This window comes from Nelusetta ayraudi, unplaced genomic scaffold (assembly GCF_046127955.1).
Source record: "Nelusetta ayraudi isolate G7.1 ecotype Tasmania unplaced genomic scaffold, CSIRO-AGI_Nayr_v1 ptg000026l, whole genome shotgun sequence".
Taxonomy (NCBI): Eukaryota; Metazoa; Chordata; class Actinopteri; order Tetraodontiformes; family Monacanthidae; genus Nelusetta; species Nelusetta ayraudi.
The window spans coordinates 2,394,058-2,415,000 of NW_027466076.1; the positions used below are offsets into that span (position 1 = coordinate 2,394,058).

General features: G+C 49.3%; 1 protein-coding gene across 1 annotated transcript; it reads left to right on the plus strand.

Moving 5' to 3' along the window:
• Nucleotides 1-3,764: 3,764 nt before the first annotated feature.
• LOC142889876 (uncharacterized) lies at nucleotides 3,765-18,343 on the plus strand. The gene is made up of 3 exons (XM_076028558.1): nucleotides 3,765-4,832; nucleotides 16,758-16,873; nucleotides 17,644-18,343. Exons 2-3 carry the CDS (start codon nucleotides 16,781-16,783, stop codon nucleotides 18,250-18,252), a joined length of 702 nt encoding a protein of 233 aa, XP_075884673.1. The 5' UTR covers nucleotides 3,765-4,832; nucleotides 16,758-16,780; the 3' UTR covers nucleotides 18,253-18,343.
• The last annotated feature ends 2,600 nt before the right edge of the window (nucleotides 18,344-20,943 follow it).

The following is a 20,943-nucleotide window of genomic DNA, read 5'->3' on the forward strand; positions in this document are numbered from 1 at the left end:
GGGTTAGGGTTTTGGGGTTCCTCATGGGCTAGAAGCCCCAAATTTGACGTGGCCGTGTGTTGAGGGATCCCGATGAACCTGCAAGTGGTCCCAAGTCTCCAGGACAAAGTTGACTTTTGACCCCCTAGATTTGCATGGCATTAGGGTTAGCGATAAGGCTGGAATTAGGGTTAGGGTTAGGGTTATGCTGGAATTAGGGTTAGGGTTTCAGGGTTCCTCATGGGCTAGAAGCCCCAAATTTGACGTGGCTTGAGGGATCCCGATGAACCTGCAAGTGGTCCCATGTCTCTCGGACAAGCACCCCGCTTCAAGTCTGGCGTGAACGACACCATCGTTCCGCGGAACGATTCTACAGCCAAGGTGCCCAACAACAAAGAACACTGGCCACCGCTGGACTCCTGAATTCTTCTTTTCGTCCCTGTCAAACATTTGTCCATCCTGTGTACCTGAGCAGCGTTTTTCTTAACTACAACCTACTGAACACTCTTTGTTAATTGTTCCGCGGTGGAAACACTGATATAGAGTGATAGAATGTAAAATCTCAATGGGTCCCAAAAAAAAGAGACATACTTTAATACCCTGGCATGACTGTTTCATGAGAGTTTGGCATTATTTGATAGCAAAATCTGAACATGTTCAAATATTGAAAAAAAACAAAAAAACATTTTTTTTTATATGGGAAAAAAAATCCAACTATGCTGTCTGCCTTTAGCTAAAGGGTTTCACAAGTTTAAAAAGTACCTCTGACAAAGAAAAACACTGGAAATATATATATTTTGAGTTGCCGAGAGCAGGAATCAAACCCCTGTCTACCACAGGACAGTCAGTGGTCTCACCCACTGAGCTATCAAACTCTCTTGACATTGGGCTGCAGAGTTATATCAATACCTCAATCATGCACAGACAGGCACAAAATCTTGGGTAAATTTCATTTGGGTAAATGAATGAAAAGGAATGAAAAGACACTTATATTATATTTTATCAAAGGATTTTCACTTACTTTAATAAATTAATCATGAGCATCACATGATATCAAATACGAGCTAAATAATGCACTTTGTCAAAGATTTGCGGCTGGTGCGACTCATCTGGAGGAGCATGATGGGAAAGTTTTCCTGGGGGTGGCGGGGAAACACCCAGAGCTCAGTTATGAAAATGAAAAACCAGACTTTTTTTTTCTCCAGTATGGAAAAAAAAATCCAAACAGAGACACAGAGTTAATTTGCAGGGAAGATCAGCCATAAAGGAGGAGGTCAAAGGTCAGCGGCAGAAGGGATAGAGCAGTCGAGGTCACGTGACTTTCGTTCATTTACAGCAAGAAGGCCGAGCTGCTGCTGCTGCTGCTGCTGAGAGGAACACCAGGATCTCCTCACTGGTTCTAATCCAGTTAAGATGATCTCATGTCCATCTGCTTTGTTGTGCAGCAGATCCAAGCGAGTCGCTGCTCCAGCGAGGGCGTTTTTCAGAGACTCACAAGTCATCTGCAGATACAATGAAAACAAGCGGCCACGGCAATTTATTGATATTGGGAGTTTTTATTTTATTTTTAAAAAAGTAGCTTTGAATATTTTGGTGCAAATAATGTTTTGAGCGTGAATTTCAAGCGGAACACAGGTGCAACTCACGAGTCTAAACAGCACCAAGTGTCGCTGAATCACGAAAGCCTCCTAATTACCGTAGTTTCACCAGAAATTAATTCGCCACATCTCATTGGCACTCACACTCTGCTGTCTACAACCACAACTACAACTACAGTTTTGTGATGACATCTGCGGCAGTGAAAATATGTGCAAAAATGTTGGTCAAATCGGGGGGCGGGGGGGGGACTGCAGCCGGCAGTTCAGTGTTTTGCTGCCAGATCCATATTTTTTTAAACTCTGCTGGCATCGTAATTCATAGCACTTTAACTCCTGGCCCGGCCTGTAGTTTGCAACAGTAAGTGACTGATAATGTCAGGAGGACGTTGCTCTTCATTGATTTAGGAGGCGATAAATCAATGAGCAAACATCTTCGATATTGTTGCATTGTTTTTAACAAAATGTGACGGGATGGACAGAATTTCTTTATGTCCAGTTCTTCACGTTTACGCCTCATATGGAGACTCTACAACTCTGGAAACATCAGCGAGCATCAGCTCTTCTGCTGTGTTTTTTCCCTGTAGTTGTTGTTTTTTTTATGCCTGCTCTCAGAAGTCCTCGCCCAGGTGAAGGTTCTGCAGAAAACTTGCCATCTTCTTCAAGCAGAAGGAGGGAAAAAGTACAGAAAAGGAGCTGAAGCTGCCTGTTAGATAACCTCACACACCTCTGCAGCATGCATGTGGGGAGACACACACACACTCACACGCACACACACACACACACACACACACACACACACACGCACACACACACAGGGGTGAGAGGTAGACGTGGAATTCCACCTCATCCTGACCGATCCGACCATCTCACTCCCTCCGACTGTAAATATTTCACCGCCGCTCGGCTCCCAAAGTGCTCTAATCTCCTCGTCTGTGCGTGTGAATAATGAATGCAATAAAAACTCACACCGCTGCCTCGCGCTGACCGTCTTCTCCTTCTGAATGAGTCGGGCTGGACCGCGTGAGCGGTTGGACGGGGGGAAGGGAGGAGAAACAAAACTGTGGCAGAGGAACAGGACCACGGTTGGGAAATTAAATTAATTATTGCAGCGAGGGAGGATGAAAAAAAAGACAAAAATATTTAAAATTTAAAAAATTTAAAAGTTTAAAATTCGTAGATGATTTTTTTTCTGAAACCCAGCAAAGCAGCTGGACGACTGAGATTTCAAGCCTGCGCTGCAGCTTCACAGCAAGAAGGTTGTGGGTTTGATTCCCAGGGTCTCCTAGGGCCTTTCTGTGTGGAGATTGCATGTTCTCTCTGTGTCTGTGTGGGTTCAAGTCCAAAAACAAGCATGTAAGGTCTTGTGAGCTTGTCAGCGTGGATGCTGCACAGCTGACCGGCGTTTCCTCGTCAAGGAACTGATGGCACTGAAGCATTTTCTTTACTTCCTGTCTGGCTTGCGGTGTGCGATTTTTTTGTACAGAGGCATAAGATTGAAAGGGGGGGGGCAGGGCGGCTGGGGCAGCGGCCCCGCCCACCAGGACGCTCGGTTCCGTCGTCCTAATGAAGGTTTCGTCCCAGACGGGCAAGCAGTTTGTTTTTCCACCTTGGCTGAACCTTGAGTCTGACTCCGATTTAATATCTTAATAACCTTTACGGAGCAGACAGTCATCAAAAGTACAAACCTCTGGGGTTCAACCGCTTCCTGTGAAGAACAACCAAAACAAAAATGGAAAATGTGCGTAAGTAAAAGCCAGAGTCCCCCTGCTGGTGAAGGTCATCCCTGCTGCTATTTTTGCATATTATTTCTTTATCATATTTCTTCGAGAGTCACATTTGATCGACTTCATCCATTGAATAAAACTCGATGACCAAGACCAAGTTTCGGAAAAATAAGATTTAAAAACCAGGAATTTCAAATTAAAGTTCAATTCTAAAATTGTGTCATATTGTTGTCTTTGTTCAAAAATGTCAGCAGAAATAAAAACATGGCAGTCAAATAAAGTGACTCGTAATTCGCGACTCGGTTCAAAGGACCAATGGGACTGGAATGAGGAGGAGAATTCCATCATTTTTAATCAAAAACATTTGCAGCGTCAAGAACTCGATTTTTTTTTATTTTTTTTTTCGCCTGAGACTTCTGATTGGTCCACCATCACTCTCCCCTCTCCCTCCTCCCACCCACAGCCAATCTGAGGCGGGGACTAAAGCGCCACCTCTCCGCCTGCTGCTGCCGCCGCCGCTGCTACTGCTGCTGCTACTCAGCCTGCAGGCTGCGATCCCTCCTCTCATCCCTCCATCCTTCTCTCCTTCCTGCCTGCCTGCCTGGCTGGAAGCGCGTCCTGCTCGGTCGTGTGCGCGCACCGGATACCGAGGAATCGGGCGCACAAAGAAGAAGAAGAGGTGGGGGGGGAAACAAAGAAAGACAAAAAGAAGGAAAGAAAGAAGCGGCGCCGCCTGTTCAACCGCACGGACAGCAACCGGTGCGTCGAGACCCCGCGGCTTCGGGCTCTCCGTCTATTTACCCCACCGAGCATGGACACCGGAAGGAGGGAAGAGACACAACTAGGCTGAGGCACGCGCACACACACATACGCACACACACAAAGCGCCGCATCGACCGGAAACCGGAGCAGCGCTGCATCACATCTGACCTCGACCCCCTCCCCACCACCACCTCCACCCCGCACCTCTTCCCGGGACCCGCTTGTCGGGATGGAGATTTTTCCAGCGTGCACCGTCTCCTCCTCCTCCTCGTCTTCTTCTTCCTCCTCCAACACGCACGCCGCCGATACCACTGCTGCTGCTGCTGCCGCCGCCGCCGCCGATGCTGTTTGCGTAGGAGGCTTTCACATCGCGCACAGCCGCTGCTGAAGCTCCAATCTGCCGCTCGGACAACTCCGCTGGATGCGCTTGTTGCCCCAAACTCATCCCCTGCGCCGCTCATTTGGTTTTGTATTGGAGTGATTCCTGATTTTTTTCTTCTTGTTCTTCTCCCCCTTTTGGGCATCACACGTCGGTAAAAAGAAAAGTCTTCCTGAGCAAAGACTGGCGGGAGGAGCCTCGACGGGAGCAGGTCCAGTTTCCGGCTCACTTTTTTTCCTCTTTGGTTTTTTGCTCTTTTTTTTGTCCTCCTCTCCTCCTTCCTGGTCACTGGTTTTGATTCCCGCTGACTGACCACTGGCCACTGCACCAGCCGGGACCTGAGCTCCTCCAGCCTCCATGTGACCCGGACAGTCCCTCTTATCTCTGCAGGTAAAAGAGCCAACAGCTCAGCCACATCCCGGAATGTGTGTGTGTGCGTGAATGTGTCTCTGTGTGTGTTGCACACATCACACATCACACATCAAGGTTAAAGTGGGGGAGGGGGGGTGAATCGGCTTGTTGCGTGGATTTTCATTTTTCCGCTCCCAGTTGAGCCAGACAGAGAAACCATATAAACATGAAGAAAAAGGGATGAAGAGATAAAGACTCTGAGAGGAATGGAGAGAGAAAAAAAACAGAAGAACGAAGGCAGAGCGGCAGGGGAAAAAAGGGGGATTAAAGGCAGGAAGATTTAAAGAGGCAAAGACAGAGAAAGAGAGAAATGCAGAAGTTGGGGAGCCACAAGATCAACTTTATTATCCAAAGTGGGAAAAATTGCTTTGGGTTAAATTCTCACACATGATGCAGATAAGAGCGTCACAGGAAAAAGAAAGAAAAAATAACAGGAGCGTGATCAGCTTTATAGAAAAAAAAAATGAACAACTTGTCCCGTGCCGTTAATGTGCAGCTCCCTGCCAGAGGGCAACAGCAAGGTGGGTGAGCAGGTGTCCGTGGGTGGTGGTTGAGACGGGTCAGTTGGTGAAGGCAGGTCAGAGACGGGCTGCAGCTCCACGTCTGTTGTTTTGCTTTTGTTTTTGGTCAGACGGGCAACACGTCTGTAGGTTGTTGTGCTCCTCGTCTCCCCCTCAGGCTCCTGCTGAGGCAGCAGCCTCCCAGACACGTACAAGCGCAACAGCGCTGCAGTACCACGGCAAACTGTCCAGGGGGCAGAGTCGAGCACTGAAGCCGGCACTCGTTGGCTACACGGCAGCCAAGCAAGCAGTCAAACGCGCCGGCAGACAGGAAGTGAGCGTTCGGCTGGGCCAATCAGCTGCTCCCATTAGCTACGAGGATGAATTTCTCCGCCCACATGTGGCCTCAGATTTGACGGCCTTATCGTCGTTGTAGTAGTCACAATTGTCTTTTTTTTTTATATATTTTCATCTGTTTTTTCGGGGCGACTGAACTCTGAGCAGCGACCTCTAGTGGACGCATCGCTCAGTTCTCAACTGATGCGTAAATGCAACAGCCGGGCAGCAGCGTCTCTTTGAGGTCATTGTAGCTTCAGCACCACGGACAGCGGCGCAACTAGCAAGTTAAAGCAGGATTGGAGGGTTTCACACACAGATACATAAACAAACTATGTGCGTGAGTGTGTGTCTGTTTGTGTGTGTGTGTGTGTGTGTGTGTGTGTGAGAGAGAGAGAGAGAGAGTCAGAGTGAGTTTTTTTGTCCTCATGTCACCCAGATCATGTATAATTCAACATTCACTCCAATGTACACAGTGCCGAGATTTTTTTTTCTTCCTTTTTTCCCGGAACCTTTGAATGACGCGTCGTCCTCAGAGTGAGAGAGAGTGAGAGAAAGAGAGAGAGAGAGAGAGAGAAAGGCGAGCAGGCTTTTAGAGAGAGTCACTCTCTCCCGACGACCAAACGGCCCCGGAACAACGAGCGTCACCGGCCGTTAGACACAGTCCCATCGATCCGCAGCTGCTCCGACTCGCATGCTCAGCGGCGCCACCCGCGGGTAGGAGGTGGAGCAAGTGAGGTGCTTCAAACACGCCAGGAAATATCCCTGATAAGATATATTTTTTTAATTGACATTTGGTGTCATAAGTAGCTCATAGCTTTAGCTCTCTCATGTTAGCTTAGCAGACGGCTTAGATAGATAGATAGATAGATAGATAGATAGATAGATAGATAGATGTACTTTATTGCTCCCAAATTGGGAAACTAAACTGTTGCTGCACTAAAAAAACAAACTATACAGTAGTTACAAAAACGCTCAAATCAATCTATGTACAACAAGCAACCAAAGCAGATGTGCAAAAGACAGTCAAATTGTGCAGAGGCAGCAGGGATAAGCAAGGTTTTCTAAACCATTGGTGCATTCTTTGCCTTTGAGCCCAGGGAAAATGTCCAGAATGCTCTCTGTCTCACAGTGGGGAAGAGCTGTCAGGGTGATGCCTCTCAGCAGGAAGGATCTCCTGAAGCGTTTAGCCTCCACTTCCAGAACTTTCAGAACCGCTGTGCACCTAAAAAAAATAAAAACACGTCCAGTTCACGCTCAGGAGACACTTCCAGATGGGGTTGTGAAAAAAAAGAAGGGTTGCAAACCACCTGCACCTGCACAGTCATCCACTGATTCCCTCCCTTCTAACCGGAGCGTCTGGGGGAAAACTGCCTCCAGCGGGATGATTCCCAGTAAACTCCACTTGACTGGAGGCGTTCGGCTCGTTCCCCCTTTAGGGTTTTAATGTCAGCTCGAGTTGGTTTGCAGGTTTGATTGTGCGACTCGATCTCCTGTGAAGCGGCAGGCAAACAGCCGACTGACGTTCCCAGTTTGAACGTCCGCGGCCGGAATTTCACTGCAGTCCAGATCGTGTGGAGGTTGTTTTTTTGTCCACCAAATGCTCATCGTTAAAGCTGGTCGAGCCACTTCTGCTTTGCTTCTTCCGTCGGATTGGCCGACGTTGATTCAGCACCAACGGTCATTTTCGCCGCCTCTCAGTCTCACTGCCCGCAGGGGTGCGTGCGCGCCCATGTGTGTGTGTATGTGCGTGCATGTGCGTTGGGAAGTGGCAGCGGGGAGATTGTTTCAAACTGCTGCGGTCAGTGTGTTCGGAGGCTGGGAAAAAAACAAACCTTTGATCACGTGTGCAGACAAGATACGTGTGAGTCCTCTGCTGTGTTTTGAACAGCACACAAGCCACAGAGTGGCCTGAGGCTCCATATATATATATATATATATATATCGGAAATACACACACACACACACACATACACACAGACTGCCAGAGATCCTACAACAATGACAAAGGAGAGGCGGGGCTTACGTTCCCATGGCGACTCCCTCAGTGACCCTCGGAACAACCTCGGCCCCCTGGGAGATCAGTCATACTGCTGGCTACACACACACACACACACACACATACACACTCGCTCATAGTCACGCTCCGAGGAAGACTTTAATGTGTGTGTGTGTGTGTGTGTGTGTGTGTGTGTGCGTGTGTGTGTGCGTGCGTGCACGCCTCGCCTGCCTCCAGTCTGCTACCAGCCTCTCAGTCGTCACACCAGGAGGGAGATGAAGGACATGTAGATGAGTGGGATGCAAGAGATGAAGAAGGAAAAAACCTCAAAGATGCATAAAGAGGCAGAAGGAGGAGAAGAGAGGAAAGGTGTGGGGAGGAAGAGAGGAGGAAGAGGAGGAGGAGGTGAGGAAGGTGTAATCAGTGGCAGGATGGAGAGGCTTCATCTCTTGTTATTTTTATCCAAAGTGTACTCACATATCAGCTTAACTGCCTTTAAAATGCTCTGCTGGGAAGGTGTGTGTATGTGTGTGTGTGTGTGTGTGTGTGTGTGTGTGTGTGCTGCAGCCTGCAGATAAAGAGCCTTGGGATTCAGGGAGGTGCAGGGTGGGGGTGGGGAAGGAAGATGGCTTCTCAATGTTCATCTGAAACTGTCCTCACCCCCTCCTCACCCCATCCTGACACTCTCACCGATCACTGCGGCGTGCCATCGGTGGCGGTGGATGATCAGTTTGATCCTGGTCGTGGACGGCTGTCAGGCCGGGAACGAAGATTTAAGAGTGTCACTGTTATCATGATAACAAGGAGGCAAAGAAAATCCAATTTGAAGACTCTTGTTTGAATTGTCCGGCGCAGTCATGGCGCCACGGAGCATCACACCGGGTCACGTGACTTACAGCAGAGAGCCGAATCGCAACGACAAAATCCTGGATTTTCCTTTTTTGAGGCAGAGTTATCGAGGGGGTGGGGGGGGGCAGAGAGGGCGAGAACTTTCAGCTGTGTAACCGCCCACTCCGCCGATAAAAAAGAGAAAAAAAAACGACAGAAGGAGAAAAGAAGAAAAAGCGGCAGTGGTGGAAAATGTCAGTCGGTAAAAGCCTCCGTCGCCACGGCAACCGCGCTGCTCACCGCCGCTTCTTGACCATCAGTCAATCAGCCGCCTTTGGCCGCTTTTAGCGCCTTGACGTCCCCCCTCCGCCTCCCAGCGAGGTCACGGAGACCCGATGCCGCCGCCGCCGTCCTCTCCTCCCTTTCATCCTCCGTCTTCAGCTCTCCGTCTCTCACCTTTCTTTATTATACTTTTCCTCATTGAGGTGTCGTCTCGTCAAAGTCGTTCCTCGCAAAAGTTGGATACAGGAAGTGACTGTGAGACTAGCTACCGCTAAGACTTGGCAGCATGGATGCTGTTCGCAGTTTGCTTTTGTTTTTTCCAAACTTTGCATCGTTTTCACTTTAAAAGGCAAAGAAAAAAACACATTTGAAGGGAGTTTTTTTCCTTCTTTCTCTCTCTCTCTCTCTCTCTCTCTCTCTTCCTCTCCCTCTCTCTCTTTTTATTTTTGCTCTACTTCTGATTGAACCAACAGGAAGCTCCATCCTGTTGCTGACCGACACAACTTGCAGGGGAAAATCTGACGGCTCAAGTTAAAAATCTGTCCGGTCCGCCCTTGCAGCGTTTTCCGATCGGAATTCTTTGTGTGCGCTCTTCCCCGTGCGGAAATGTGATCCCGTCAAGTCTCCAGTCAACCTAAATCTCTTGATTAGTTTTTTTTTTTTGGACACGGCCGTGCGACTTTCTCACAAACACATTTGTACATGACAGCTACGGCAAATTGACGCACCGCCGGGACGATTGATCGCCATGGAGCTCGATGCCGCCGCCACCGCCGTCGCTGCTCAATGTGCCGTTTAATTTGAAAAACAAGAGAAACAGGCGCTGGCTGTCCTTCCCTGAGGCGGCCAGGAGGCCGGCAGCCGGAGCCGAGGAGCCACAGAGTGGAAGTGGAGGGGAAAAAATAGAAAAGTTAAAGGGCGGAGAGTCTGTGGAGAAGGAGGAGGGGTGTGGGGGCGGAGCTAGGAGACGACTGAGAAAGTGACAGATGTGACTGACAGGAAGTTAGAAGTGGATACGGTGGGTGGGGGAGGAAATAGATGACACACTCAGAAGGTGGCAGTGCGGGCACACACACACACACACGCACACGCACATGCACGCACGCACACACACACACACATGCAGCTGCAGCGAGGTCGTGCAGCTGAGGAAACCTGGTTATGATGTCATAATGCAGCCTGACCTTCACTGCACTGCAACTACATCTGCCTTGGCATCCAGCCAGGTGTGTGTGTGCGTGTGTGTGTGTGGATCAGCGCACCCATTCACCATACTCGGACTGATCATTAGCTTGCTGCTCTCTGTCCCACCACCACCATCGCCACCGCCGCCACCAAGCTTGTGCACGTGAAAACCCACGTGCGCGCCCATCGGCCCGGTTGCGATGCATTTATGTATCAGATGAAATCATGCAGCACGAGGACATTGCCGTGGGAAGTGGGGAAAAAAAGTGTCTTTTTTGCATCGTGTCCTTGAGCTCCGGAGCAGCCGGCGCTCTTTGAGAAGCGGCTCTTGATTTAAAGTCCAGCAAAGTGGAAACAGGAAGTTTGCGATGAGCTGCGACGTCCATTCCTCACCGCTGACCGTCGCCGGACGGGGGGTTGACCTTTTTTTTTTATATACCTTACTCAATGTACAAGGTAGCTTTATTGTCAATTCTACATACATGTAACATACGCAGAGCATTGAAATTTCTTGACTCGATGGCCCACGGTGTAGGGACAGCGTGTAGAGAACAAGAGAGTTAAAAAAGGACAAAAGTATCTTCTAACTATCTTGAAATAATTTTGACTTTGAACACAACAGAGACTTTGGCACCGATGCCACTGGCACAGTGCCCCCAGCTGGCCTGGCACAGGCCTAGTTTAACACACTTGTTAACTGCCAGTGTACCTTCACTGTCCACTGCTCCGTAGTTCTATATTGGGCAGGAAATTGTTTAAAGGTGGCAAAAAAAAAAAACTTTTCAGTTTCAGTCGCTGTGAGCTCATGGCTGAAGTGTTTTATTCCATCTTAGCGGACAAAGTGAACAAAGTGACAGGAAGTGCAGAGCGGGAGCGATCTCGCTGCCGAGCGCCGACCAGGAAATCTAATCCAACGTGTGCTTTATCTGATTCGGGGAGGGGTTGTGGGGGCAGGAATAAGGAAACGTTTATTTACAGCCAGTGTATTAATGCTTTGCCTCTATGTGTGTGTGTGTGTGTATGTGTGTGTATGTGTGTGTATGTCCGCACATATCGGAGTGCTTTGCAAGCTAATGCTAGCTAACCTACAAGGACAATTACATGAAAGCAGGCGGGTATATATTTGTGTAATAATATACCTGATGCAGTACACCTCTGTAAAAGACTCGATTTGTGTACTCACTGTACGAAAATAGATGGCGCAAGGCACTGAGCGACCACTAGAGGGAGCTGTTTTCAGCTTCTCAACTCGCAAATTTGGTTTCCTCCCCATTTTTTCCATAGTGTAAACTTTTCTTGCTTTAAAACTGTGAACGCCGCCCCCGCATGGTTACTGCTGGTATTGCCGCACTGGGCTTCTCAGAGGATAGATAGCTGAGCTGAAATAGGGGCCGCTGATAAACACAGTGGTTGCGACGGTTGCTGCAGGGCTCAAGGGTTCACGTCAGTAGATGATTGGTCCCTCATTAACCTGGTGTTTGGAACCCGTCAGCGCTCCTCCTCATGTCAGCGGGAGGTGGCGGGGATTATCTTTATCAAAGCCACTATTTGTGCCCATTACGCATCTACGTGGGCCAAATTGACTGAGGACACCTTTTTCTTTTTTCTTTCTTTTTTTTTTTAAGCCACTTACATCATCCAGTTTTCCGGCGGCTTAGAGCCACTCTTCAATCCATCAAGTGCGCGAGTTCAAAGAGCCGTGATCGCTCGGAGCCGGCCTCACGTCGCCGCCGCCGCTGCCGGTGCCGAGATTATAGGCTGTCACGCGCAGACTAGTGGTATTATTTGCACAGCATAGGGGAGCAGCATGATGGGGGGGAAGGAGGTAGAGGAGGGAGAGGGAGCAGGAAGTGCAGCGGCAGGATGACAACAAGGGGATCCTGAGCCGTTAATACCAACAAGATCTGATGTCGCCTTAAATTCCTTTAAAACACACACACACACACACACACACTCGCAAAACAAAGTGTCCCTTCATGTTTCATCATCTGCTCAGCGTGAGATGAAGGAGGGAAAGAGGCAGCAGACAGACAGCAGAGGGTTTTTTTCCTTTTACTCTTTTTTTTTCAAAGGAACCGCTGGACTGTCTGTTTTCCATCCTGGCTATAAAGCTAATTTAGCCCTCTGTTTGCAGCCCCCCACCCCCCTCTGTTTGCAGCCTCCCACCCCCCTCTGTTTGGAGCTTGGGTTAGTGAGAGCAGCAAGTCAAGAGTTAGTGACTCAGTTCAGAACAACTCAGTGACACAATCAGTCTGTTTCCAGTCACTGAGTCCCCACTGAGCCGGAAGCCAAACGACTCACCAGTGACGACCGTGAAGAAAAAAAAAATAGGAAGTCACAGCTGTAACAAAGCTCTGCGGAGCCTGAAGGGGGCGGAGCCAGTAGGTGGGCAGGCAAGGTCGCCCGGATGGATGAGAGACATTTTAGCCGGCGGCGTAATTGAAGGTAACAGACCTGCAAGTCGGTGTGGGGTCCAAGCCCCCCCCCCCCCAAATCCCTCCCTCCCCCCCGCCCCAGTCAACTACAACCATCCACTGCCTCACTCCGGTGCTGCTAATTGGTCGTCGTGCAGCTGTGAATCAGAGATGAGAATTTCCTTCTTTCTCTCTCTCTCTCTCTCTCTCTCTCTCGTTCTCGCTCTCTCTTGCTCTCTTTCTCTCTCTCTCTCTCTCTCTCTCTTCGTCTCCCTACGGTGAACAACCCCCCCTCCGTTTTCCCTCTCCGCTCTACAGCCGTAGGGATTTCCAGGACTTATGATTCAAGGTCAGAATTCAGAAGGGGTTGAGAGGATTCAAGGACGATGGGGGATGGGTGGGGGTGGAGGAGGAGGGATAGGTGTCTCCCACACCCCCACCCCCCGAGGCCTAGCTGAGTGAGCACGACAGCACCCGCGGTGGATTCAGGGACACGGCGCAGCAGTTGGGAGGAGACGCTGATGATCAGCTGTTCACTGTTATTTATTTATTTATTTATTCATTTAAATGGTTTGCCGCATGTAAACATCAGATCCTTGGAGATAACGGGGCCCTACAGCTGACCGCTAACATCCACGAAAAGCGTCACACTTCCACTTTTGTCTTCCAGTAGCAACAATTAGTTGGACATTTCGACTGACTCTGCGGCGCCGTCATACAGGAGGAGGTGGTGGGGAAAGTCAAGCGATGCTGCGTTCAGGGTCAGCGGCAGGATATCACAGCGACAGGGCTTCGGGGCTTCAGGGCCACTGTGTAAGCGCGTTAATCACGGTGCACTTTCATCCGCTAACACGGAGGAGGCGGTTCCAGGAAGTTACCTCCCTCCTCCAGGCTTAGCAGGGGATTAAAAACTAAATTAATGAATTCAGGAGCATCCAGTCGCCTCGTTGACGTCGTCACGCACGGGGCTGCATCAGAGCTCAAGTCTCCTCTTCTTCCTCTTCCTCCTCCTCTTCCTTCCCCTCTTTCTCTTCCTCTCCATCGCCGGGCTAACTAAGGTTCCCCCAAACTTCATGGAAGAATTTTACACCTGCAATGATAAAAGCTGAAAAGTAGCCACACGGGGGCAGGAAAAAAATATCCAGGCTTGACTTGACCGTCAAGTCAAACGTTATACCCGCAATTTACCTCTCTGACCGCCAGGTGCTGTTACGCCCGGCGCCGCGAGCCTTTACATCCGTGTATCTTCCGGGAATTGAAAGTCTTCCCGCCTCCGGGGGCCTCGTCCTCGTCTGGCAGATACAGCTGTAACGGGGGCTCGGCCCTCCTTTGGCGCACCACTCCATCCTGCCACCGACGGCGCTCCGCCGAGCTGCGGCTCCGCTGGAAGCCTGTCAGCGGCCGTTATTCCCGGCAAGACCTCGGCTGTGATCCCTGCCATGTTCCATCCCGGCGAGGCCGTTTATTCCGGAGCTCGCTGTCTGAGCACGTTAGCCGCGACAGGGAAATATTGCGTGAGGGGGCTGCCTGCATGTGTGTGTGTGTGTGTGTGTGTGTGTGTTTGGACGCTTTTCCTCTCGGTCTCTGTAACCTGCTGACATCTCTGCAGAACGACACCAGCTGATGGAGCTGAGACCACAACTTCCTTGTAAACTACACAGTCTGGCCTGCACGCTTTCCCTGTGTGTGTGTGTGTGTGTGTGTGTGTGTGTGTGTGTGTGTGTGTGCATGCAAGTGTTTGAATAATTAACCACGCTGCAACACACCCCTCACACACTGTTCTGGTTAAAGCAGCTCTAACAGACACACACGGCCTCCTGCCTCCTCTGCAAAATGACTAATGCGTCTATATATTCTACTTCTACGTGCGTCTGTATGTAAGTGTGTGTGCGTGCGTGCGTGCATGTGTGTGTACGCGTGAGTAATGACTTGCCCCGTGCCACTGGCTTGTGTGCACCGGCGCGTGAAAGCTTATCAAGATTGTGTGTGTGTGTGTGTGTGTGTGTGTGTGTGTGTGTGTGTGTGTTTTGTTTTTGTTTTTTCTCATTCTCATGTTTGCCTTTTAGAAATTGTAATCCAAAAATGTTGCCGCAAACACATGTGGTGATGCTGCTGTGCAGAGAGACTGTTGTGTGCATTGATTGTGCTCGCACACACACAGTGGTTGTGTGTTTAATGGAGACATTTCAGTATAAATGCAGGATACACACACACAGACACACACGTATATACAGTATATATATATATAGATATATATAGATATATATATATCTATATCTATATAAATATATAGATATAGATATATTTAGGCAACCAAATGAACAAAATAAGGGATTTGCGGATGTAAAATTTATGGTATTTACTTTAAAGGAAAGGACACAAATTGCCTGAAGCTGCATCAAAAGTCCTGGATTTAGATTTTTTTTCATACGTATAAATAAAACACACAAAAAAATTGTTTCCAAGCCAACACAGCGCCCAAATATCACGATTCAAAAAGCCAAATATTGCGATTCTCCTTCCTGTCTCGGAGACGTCAGGAGCGCAGCGGCACTCGCAAGCAACCTGCAGGCCCCCCGTGGGGCGCTCTGCTCACTCCTCAATGGTGCTGGCCGACAAAGACGGACGACTGTCAGCCATTGGCTGAGAAGTTCCCTCATCGCGTGGCCCCGCCTCCTTGTTCTTATCATCGTCATAATCGGCATTATTATTATTGCTTCCCAGTCGTTTCTATTCCAGGGTGTGTCAGATCTCGGCAGCAGCAGCAGCCTCCTCCGCCTCCTCGCTGCTCCAGCCGTTGAGTCAGAGCTTAGCAACGAGCCTGCTGGCCTATTTTTGGTTGCAGGCAATTATGGCGGTCGCAGACGGATGGCGAGGCTCCGTGACGCGTCCAGATTGTGGATGTAATGAAGGCAAGAAGAGGCGGAGGAAGAGGAGGAGGAGGAGGAGGGGGAAAAAATTTATAGGTCTTGAATTTCCAAAGTGTCTGCAGGGGTCGGCCCACCCCACCCGGACCAATTATAGTCGGCGCTGAACCTGGGAGTTGGCGCCCCCTTTAGATCACCCTGGAGTCGAGACCGTGTGCAGTGAAGCTGCATCTCAAGGGAAATGAAAACAACTACGTGGAAGCAAAACTCTGCTGAAGAAGGTTGAAGCAACAGGATGTGATTCTGTACAAAACCATCCTGTCTTTAAAGGCTAGAAAGAAGCTGAGTGCAACCAGACAGATGAGAGAGAAATTGATACACGTCTGTGTATCAAGTTTCAAAATGTAGCCAAATCAAATTTGCCTACATTTGAACTGCAAAGGCAATTTACGGATAAATGTGTGCAAAAAATAGACGAAACAACAAAAAGTTTACAATTGATCAAACAATTTTGCAAGCCTGCCACGGTGTTTTGGGGTGCAATACCACGAGTGGCCACCAGAAGAAAAAGAAAGATGTTATCAACGTTATTTAGCTGGCCTCAAAAGAAGACTGGACAAAAGGCGGCAAAACTTTAGAAGGACGCAAACATCGTGCCAGCGTTTACAACCAGCACTCAGTTCATCCAGGAGTAAAATGAATATTTCAGCACGTCTAGCCTTGAGGTTCGTTCTTTGTTGCTCTCACGACGTTGCACCTGCTGTCGGGACTAAAAGCGGGTAATTAGCGGCGAGCATTGATCTGATCAAAAGGAGGATCAGCCGGTCGGTCGGTCGCGCCGCTTTAATCAGCACACCTTCACTCCTTTTCTACCCACACTGCAATTTTCTCAGTCATTAAACTTGTTTGACCGGGGGGGAAAAAAACCAACAAAGAATCAAGAAAGAATGCAGCCCTCATTTGGCGCTAACAAACGAATGCCAATTATGGATCTGCGCCGTAATTGAAAAACCGGGTAAGTGATCGAGCTCCATGAGTCTGCATCCGTCACCGCTGCTGTGCCCCGGACGCCATGGGAGGTCAAAGGCCAGATGTCAAAGGTTGGCCCCCTCAGCTGATTGCATCTCATGGGAGGTCAGGGTCTTTGTCTGCAGCATCGAGTCCCTGCTCAACTTCCCGTCACTGGAAGTCGGACAAACTGCCAGGCTTATTTTTTTACTAGATGACAAGATGAATTTGTTCTGCAGCTGATGTCTCAGTGTTTGATGTAGCTGGCGAGCCGTAAATCTCCTCTGGTGGCCGCACTGATCCGCCAGAGAAACGAACGGCAGAAACTCCCATCTGTAAAATAAAATTATAACAGCGGTCAAGCCGTCAAGCCAAATAACTAACAAGCAATTTACATTTTGCCCTATGTGATGTCATAAAGGGCTTTGATACCTCTCCTCCTGCTCCTCAGCAGCTCTCCTCCTCACCTCCTCCACTGCTTGCAGGGTGTTGATGGAGAGCCATTCGAATGACAGCCGGGACCGTGGTCATCACTGGTGGAATCCTCGCCACGGTCATATTACTGCTGATCATCGCAGTTCTGTGCTACTGTCGGCTGCAGGTAAGGCCGCCGCCCACCTTCACACTCACTTCCTGTACGCTTCCTCCTCCAGGAAGTTCAGGATGGCCTGTGTCGTGAGCAAGAGCAGAGCTTCTGCAAAACTTTAGTCCGTCGAATTGCGCTGGTGACCCTCAATTACAGAGGTTAATGGGATTTTTAATGAGGCAGCCGGAGAACAAAGTGTATCATCTTAATGGGAACATCTGTAGAGAACCGCTGGGGTTTAGAACGCACCCAGTCTGTGACGTAGTGCCAATGACTCTAAAATGACAAGGTTAAAATACCAGGAAAATGCACACGCTGCAGGATCAAACTGTTACATCATCATCACCACTAACTATCATCATAATTATTATAAATATCATCATCATCATTACTATCATCATCATCATCATCATCATCATCATCATGACTATCATCATCATCATCATCATCATCATCACCACTATCATCATTATTATAAATATCATCATCATCATCATCAATATCATCATCATCATCACTATCATTACTCTCATCTTCATCATCATCATCATAGATATCATCTCTCTCATTACTATCATGTCGGGCTGATGACCTCGGACCTTTGACTCCTTTAAACAATCGGGAGAAAATCGCTCGAGGAAGGAAAGCTGCCGCTTGTGTTTTTTATTTTGTTCAATGATGCTCTTGACTTCCTGTCGGGGTGGGTTTGCAAGGGGTGGGGAGGTAGGGGTGGGTTCCTGTGTCCTCTGTTGTGATTGGCTGACGCCCCATCTCTCCTCCGCCAGTACTACTGCTGTAAGAAGGAGGAGTCCGAGTCGGAGGAGGAGGAGCCCGACTTCGCCGTCACGTCCCGCCTGCCGCCGGTGCACTCCAACCACAACATTGTGGCGGCGACGGCTGCCGCTGCTGCCGCCTCCTCCGTCAGCGCTGCCGCCGCCGCCTCCTCCACCTCCTCCTCCATTCCCAATGGCCCCGCCCTCTTCTCCACCCCTCCCCAGGCCAGGAAACTGACGCGCTCGCAGACCTTCTGCCCGTCCTGCACGCACTACGAGCTGCCCTTCTACCTCCAGCCGCCGCCGCCGCCGCCGGCCCCTGCCCAGCAGCAGCAGCTGCAGCAGCTGCAGCAGCTACAGCAGCTGCAGCAGCCGCTGCCACCGCCGCAGCCGCTGCAACTCCACCACCACCAATACCAGGCCGATGGGCTGAGGAACGGCGGCGAGCGCGTCAGCTACCGCGGCGTGCAGCAGCAGCAGCAGCAGTTCCAGGAGCAGGACCTGGAGCTGCCCGTCCCCGTCCCGCTCAACCTCACAAACTACCGCAAGCCCAACCTGGCGCGCTCCGTCACCATGAGGGACATGTTCGCCCGCAGCTGCAGCATCAGCACCGACGTCTAGTCGCACTGGGACAGCTGGGCGGGCTGGGAGGACTGGGAGGACTGGGAGGGCAGGTCCAGTCCAGTCCACTGAGGTGTGATCCGGTCCTGGAGGCTGGCGGCTCTCAGGATGTTCCAGGAGTTTTCTCAGCTCAGGTCTAGGGTGCGGGGGAGGGGAGAGGTGGGGGATGGGGGGGCGATATGGAGTTTAAATTACTAAATTACTTGGGGAATGTTGATCGTCGTCGCTGAGACCCACTTTTGCGTCGTTTGTTGTATTTGTTTTGCTCCTTTTGAAGAAAAAAGAAGCGGAAGATGAATGGGATTTGTGGGGGGGTTTTTTGTGCTTTGGGGGAATTTTTTGCCACTTTCTCTTCCTGAATCTCCCACAGCGTCGACCGTGAAATCCTGGGGCAAGATTGTCTAAAAAAAAAAAACATCTGGGTGAGTCCCGCCTCCAGGGGGCAGGGCTCCACCGAAACATGAGGATTCACTTGAAGGCGACGTTTTCAAGGCGATGTTTGTTGGCCATAACATTTTAAAAAAGGGCTCACAGAAAGTGAAAATGTTTCCCGCTTTACCTTCAAGCGTCGCCGCTATGGGGCGGGGGGGTCGGGGATATAGGTGCCAAAGGTGGGTGGGGTTGCGTCGTCTGTGCATTTGTGTGACTGTGTTTGCATGCGTGTGTGTGTGTGTGTGTGTGTGTGTGTGCGTGCGTGCGTGCGTGCGTGCGTGTCTTGTTTGTGTGCTGGACCCGGCCTCTCGGGTTGCAATAACAGTTTTACGTGCGCCGATCGACCTTTAACTTAAGGTTACTGCTGCCTACAACCTTAGAGCCCCCCTCCCCCCACTCCCCCTAGTGGTGGACCTCGGCATTGCTCACAAACTCATCCACCCACATTGCCAATTGCCCTAATTTTTCTGCTTATCGCAAAGCTAAAAATGTACCCCTCCGCCCCCCCTGGTGGCGGCATTAGGCATCGCGTCCGAAACCCCAACCACTGCAAAAGGTTTGACGTTGTGAATGACAGCCGAGCCCGTCCTGTGATTGGCATGCACCGCGGAGTGGGCGGGACCTGCCCAAACTGTGGTTCCAGATGACGTCACCGTGGAACCGCCCACATTCAGGACGTCCTCGCCAAAGCGGACACGTTTCAGGGGGGCCGACCGGAGGAAGCCTTTATTTTACAGCCGTCCTGAATCCCTGTTTATTTTGTGTGTGTGTGTGTTTTTTTACTTCACTCCTTGCGTTTGTTGTCTGATTTCTTAATACGTGGATTCCTGGGCTAAAGATGTATCCTCCTTTAAAGGCACATTTATAAATATTTAACTATCCATAAAATGTGCGCGCACATGCACAAACACACACACACACACACACACACACACACACACACACATACACACACTTCCTCTTGACTAGATGGACCAGGGAAGATCGTCTTTATTTTATATCTGCGCAGCAGGACGGACGATATTCTGACTGGACTCTTTTTTCCGAAAATGAAAAAGGAAAGTGCTGGTCGTATTGGACGGGGCTCGAAGCTGATTGGATCGCTCCACTTGGACTCTGCTCTCTCTCTCTCTCTCTCTCTCTCTCTCTGTGAATGTTGATTTTTATTAGCAGCCTTTTTTTCCTCTGACAGGGTGAAACAGTGAGTGGTTTTATGTTTTCATTCCTCCCCTTGTGACACGTGCTTCCGCGCAATTACATTAACACACACACACACACACACACACACATCCAGAAACACAACCCTGTGCTGTGTCAAAGCTATGCTCTCCTAATTTTATTTTCAAACAGAAACGTGACAGTTGCACATGAAATGTAGTGCCATAAAGAACTATGACATAATTATATTATTACTATTATTATTATTATTACGATTATTATTATTATTACAACTACTATTACTACAAGTGTTGATTCAGATGCGGTGTTGCTTTTAAACTTACAGTATTTGGATTTCTTGCTTTATTTTCTGAACCAGCTGGTACAGCAGAGAACTTTTTGTCCTTGTTTTTATGTATACCTAACTGACACCTTGTTGCTAATAAAATGGTGTGAAAAACTATTATTATAACCACTCTTTAGTCCATTTGTTTTTTTCCATTCGGCGCAGGCGTTGCCCATAGCGGTGGCTGGATTTCAGACCATCCGCTCTAATCACCAAAAAATAAAAATAAAACATAAAAAGGCAGAAAAATAAATTACAACCGCAACAAGTTGGAGAGACTAATTTGGCTTTGTCTGAGCCATATGTTGCTGCCAATGAAGCTAATGACAAACATCTGTTCGGCTGTCTGGACCCGGAGGAGAACTGCCGTCCAGTCGAGATCTGCAAAATGTTTGCAGGTGTAAATAAATAAATAAATACATAAATATGTTAGAATAATGTATGTGCAGATAGGACCCAACGTATGTGAACACTTCTTCTTCTTCTTTCTCTCTCCCCCTCCTTCTTTCACAACCGAACCTCCATCCGCCTCTTTCTCCTCAGAGGGCTCTGATTGGTCAGACGACACCAGGACTCCGCAATGAAACAGCGCCACCAACTTGTCCATAAGCTGTTCTTATGGACACATAAGAATTAGAGAGGTTCCTTCTCCGTGATTTGAGTATGAGCTGCGTGTTTTGAGAGGCTGATCTGATCTGATCTGATCTGATCAGAGCTCCCTCAAGTTCTCTCATCATGAGAGTCTTTTTCCCACA

Excerpts from the sequence above, each read along its gene's own strand:
- LOC142889876 (XM_076028558.1), top strand. The coding sequence starts at position 16,781 with ATGACAGCCGGGACCGTGGTCATCACTGGTGGAATCCTCGCCACGGTC. Across the intron at positions 16,874-17,643 it reads TGTGCTACTGTCGGCTGCAG|TACTACTGCTGTAAGAAGGA; the intron begins GTAAGGCCGCCG and ends CTCCTCCGCCAG.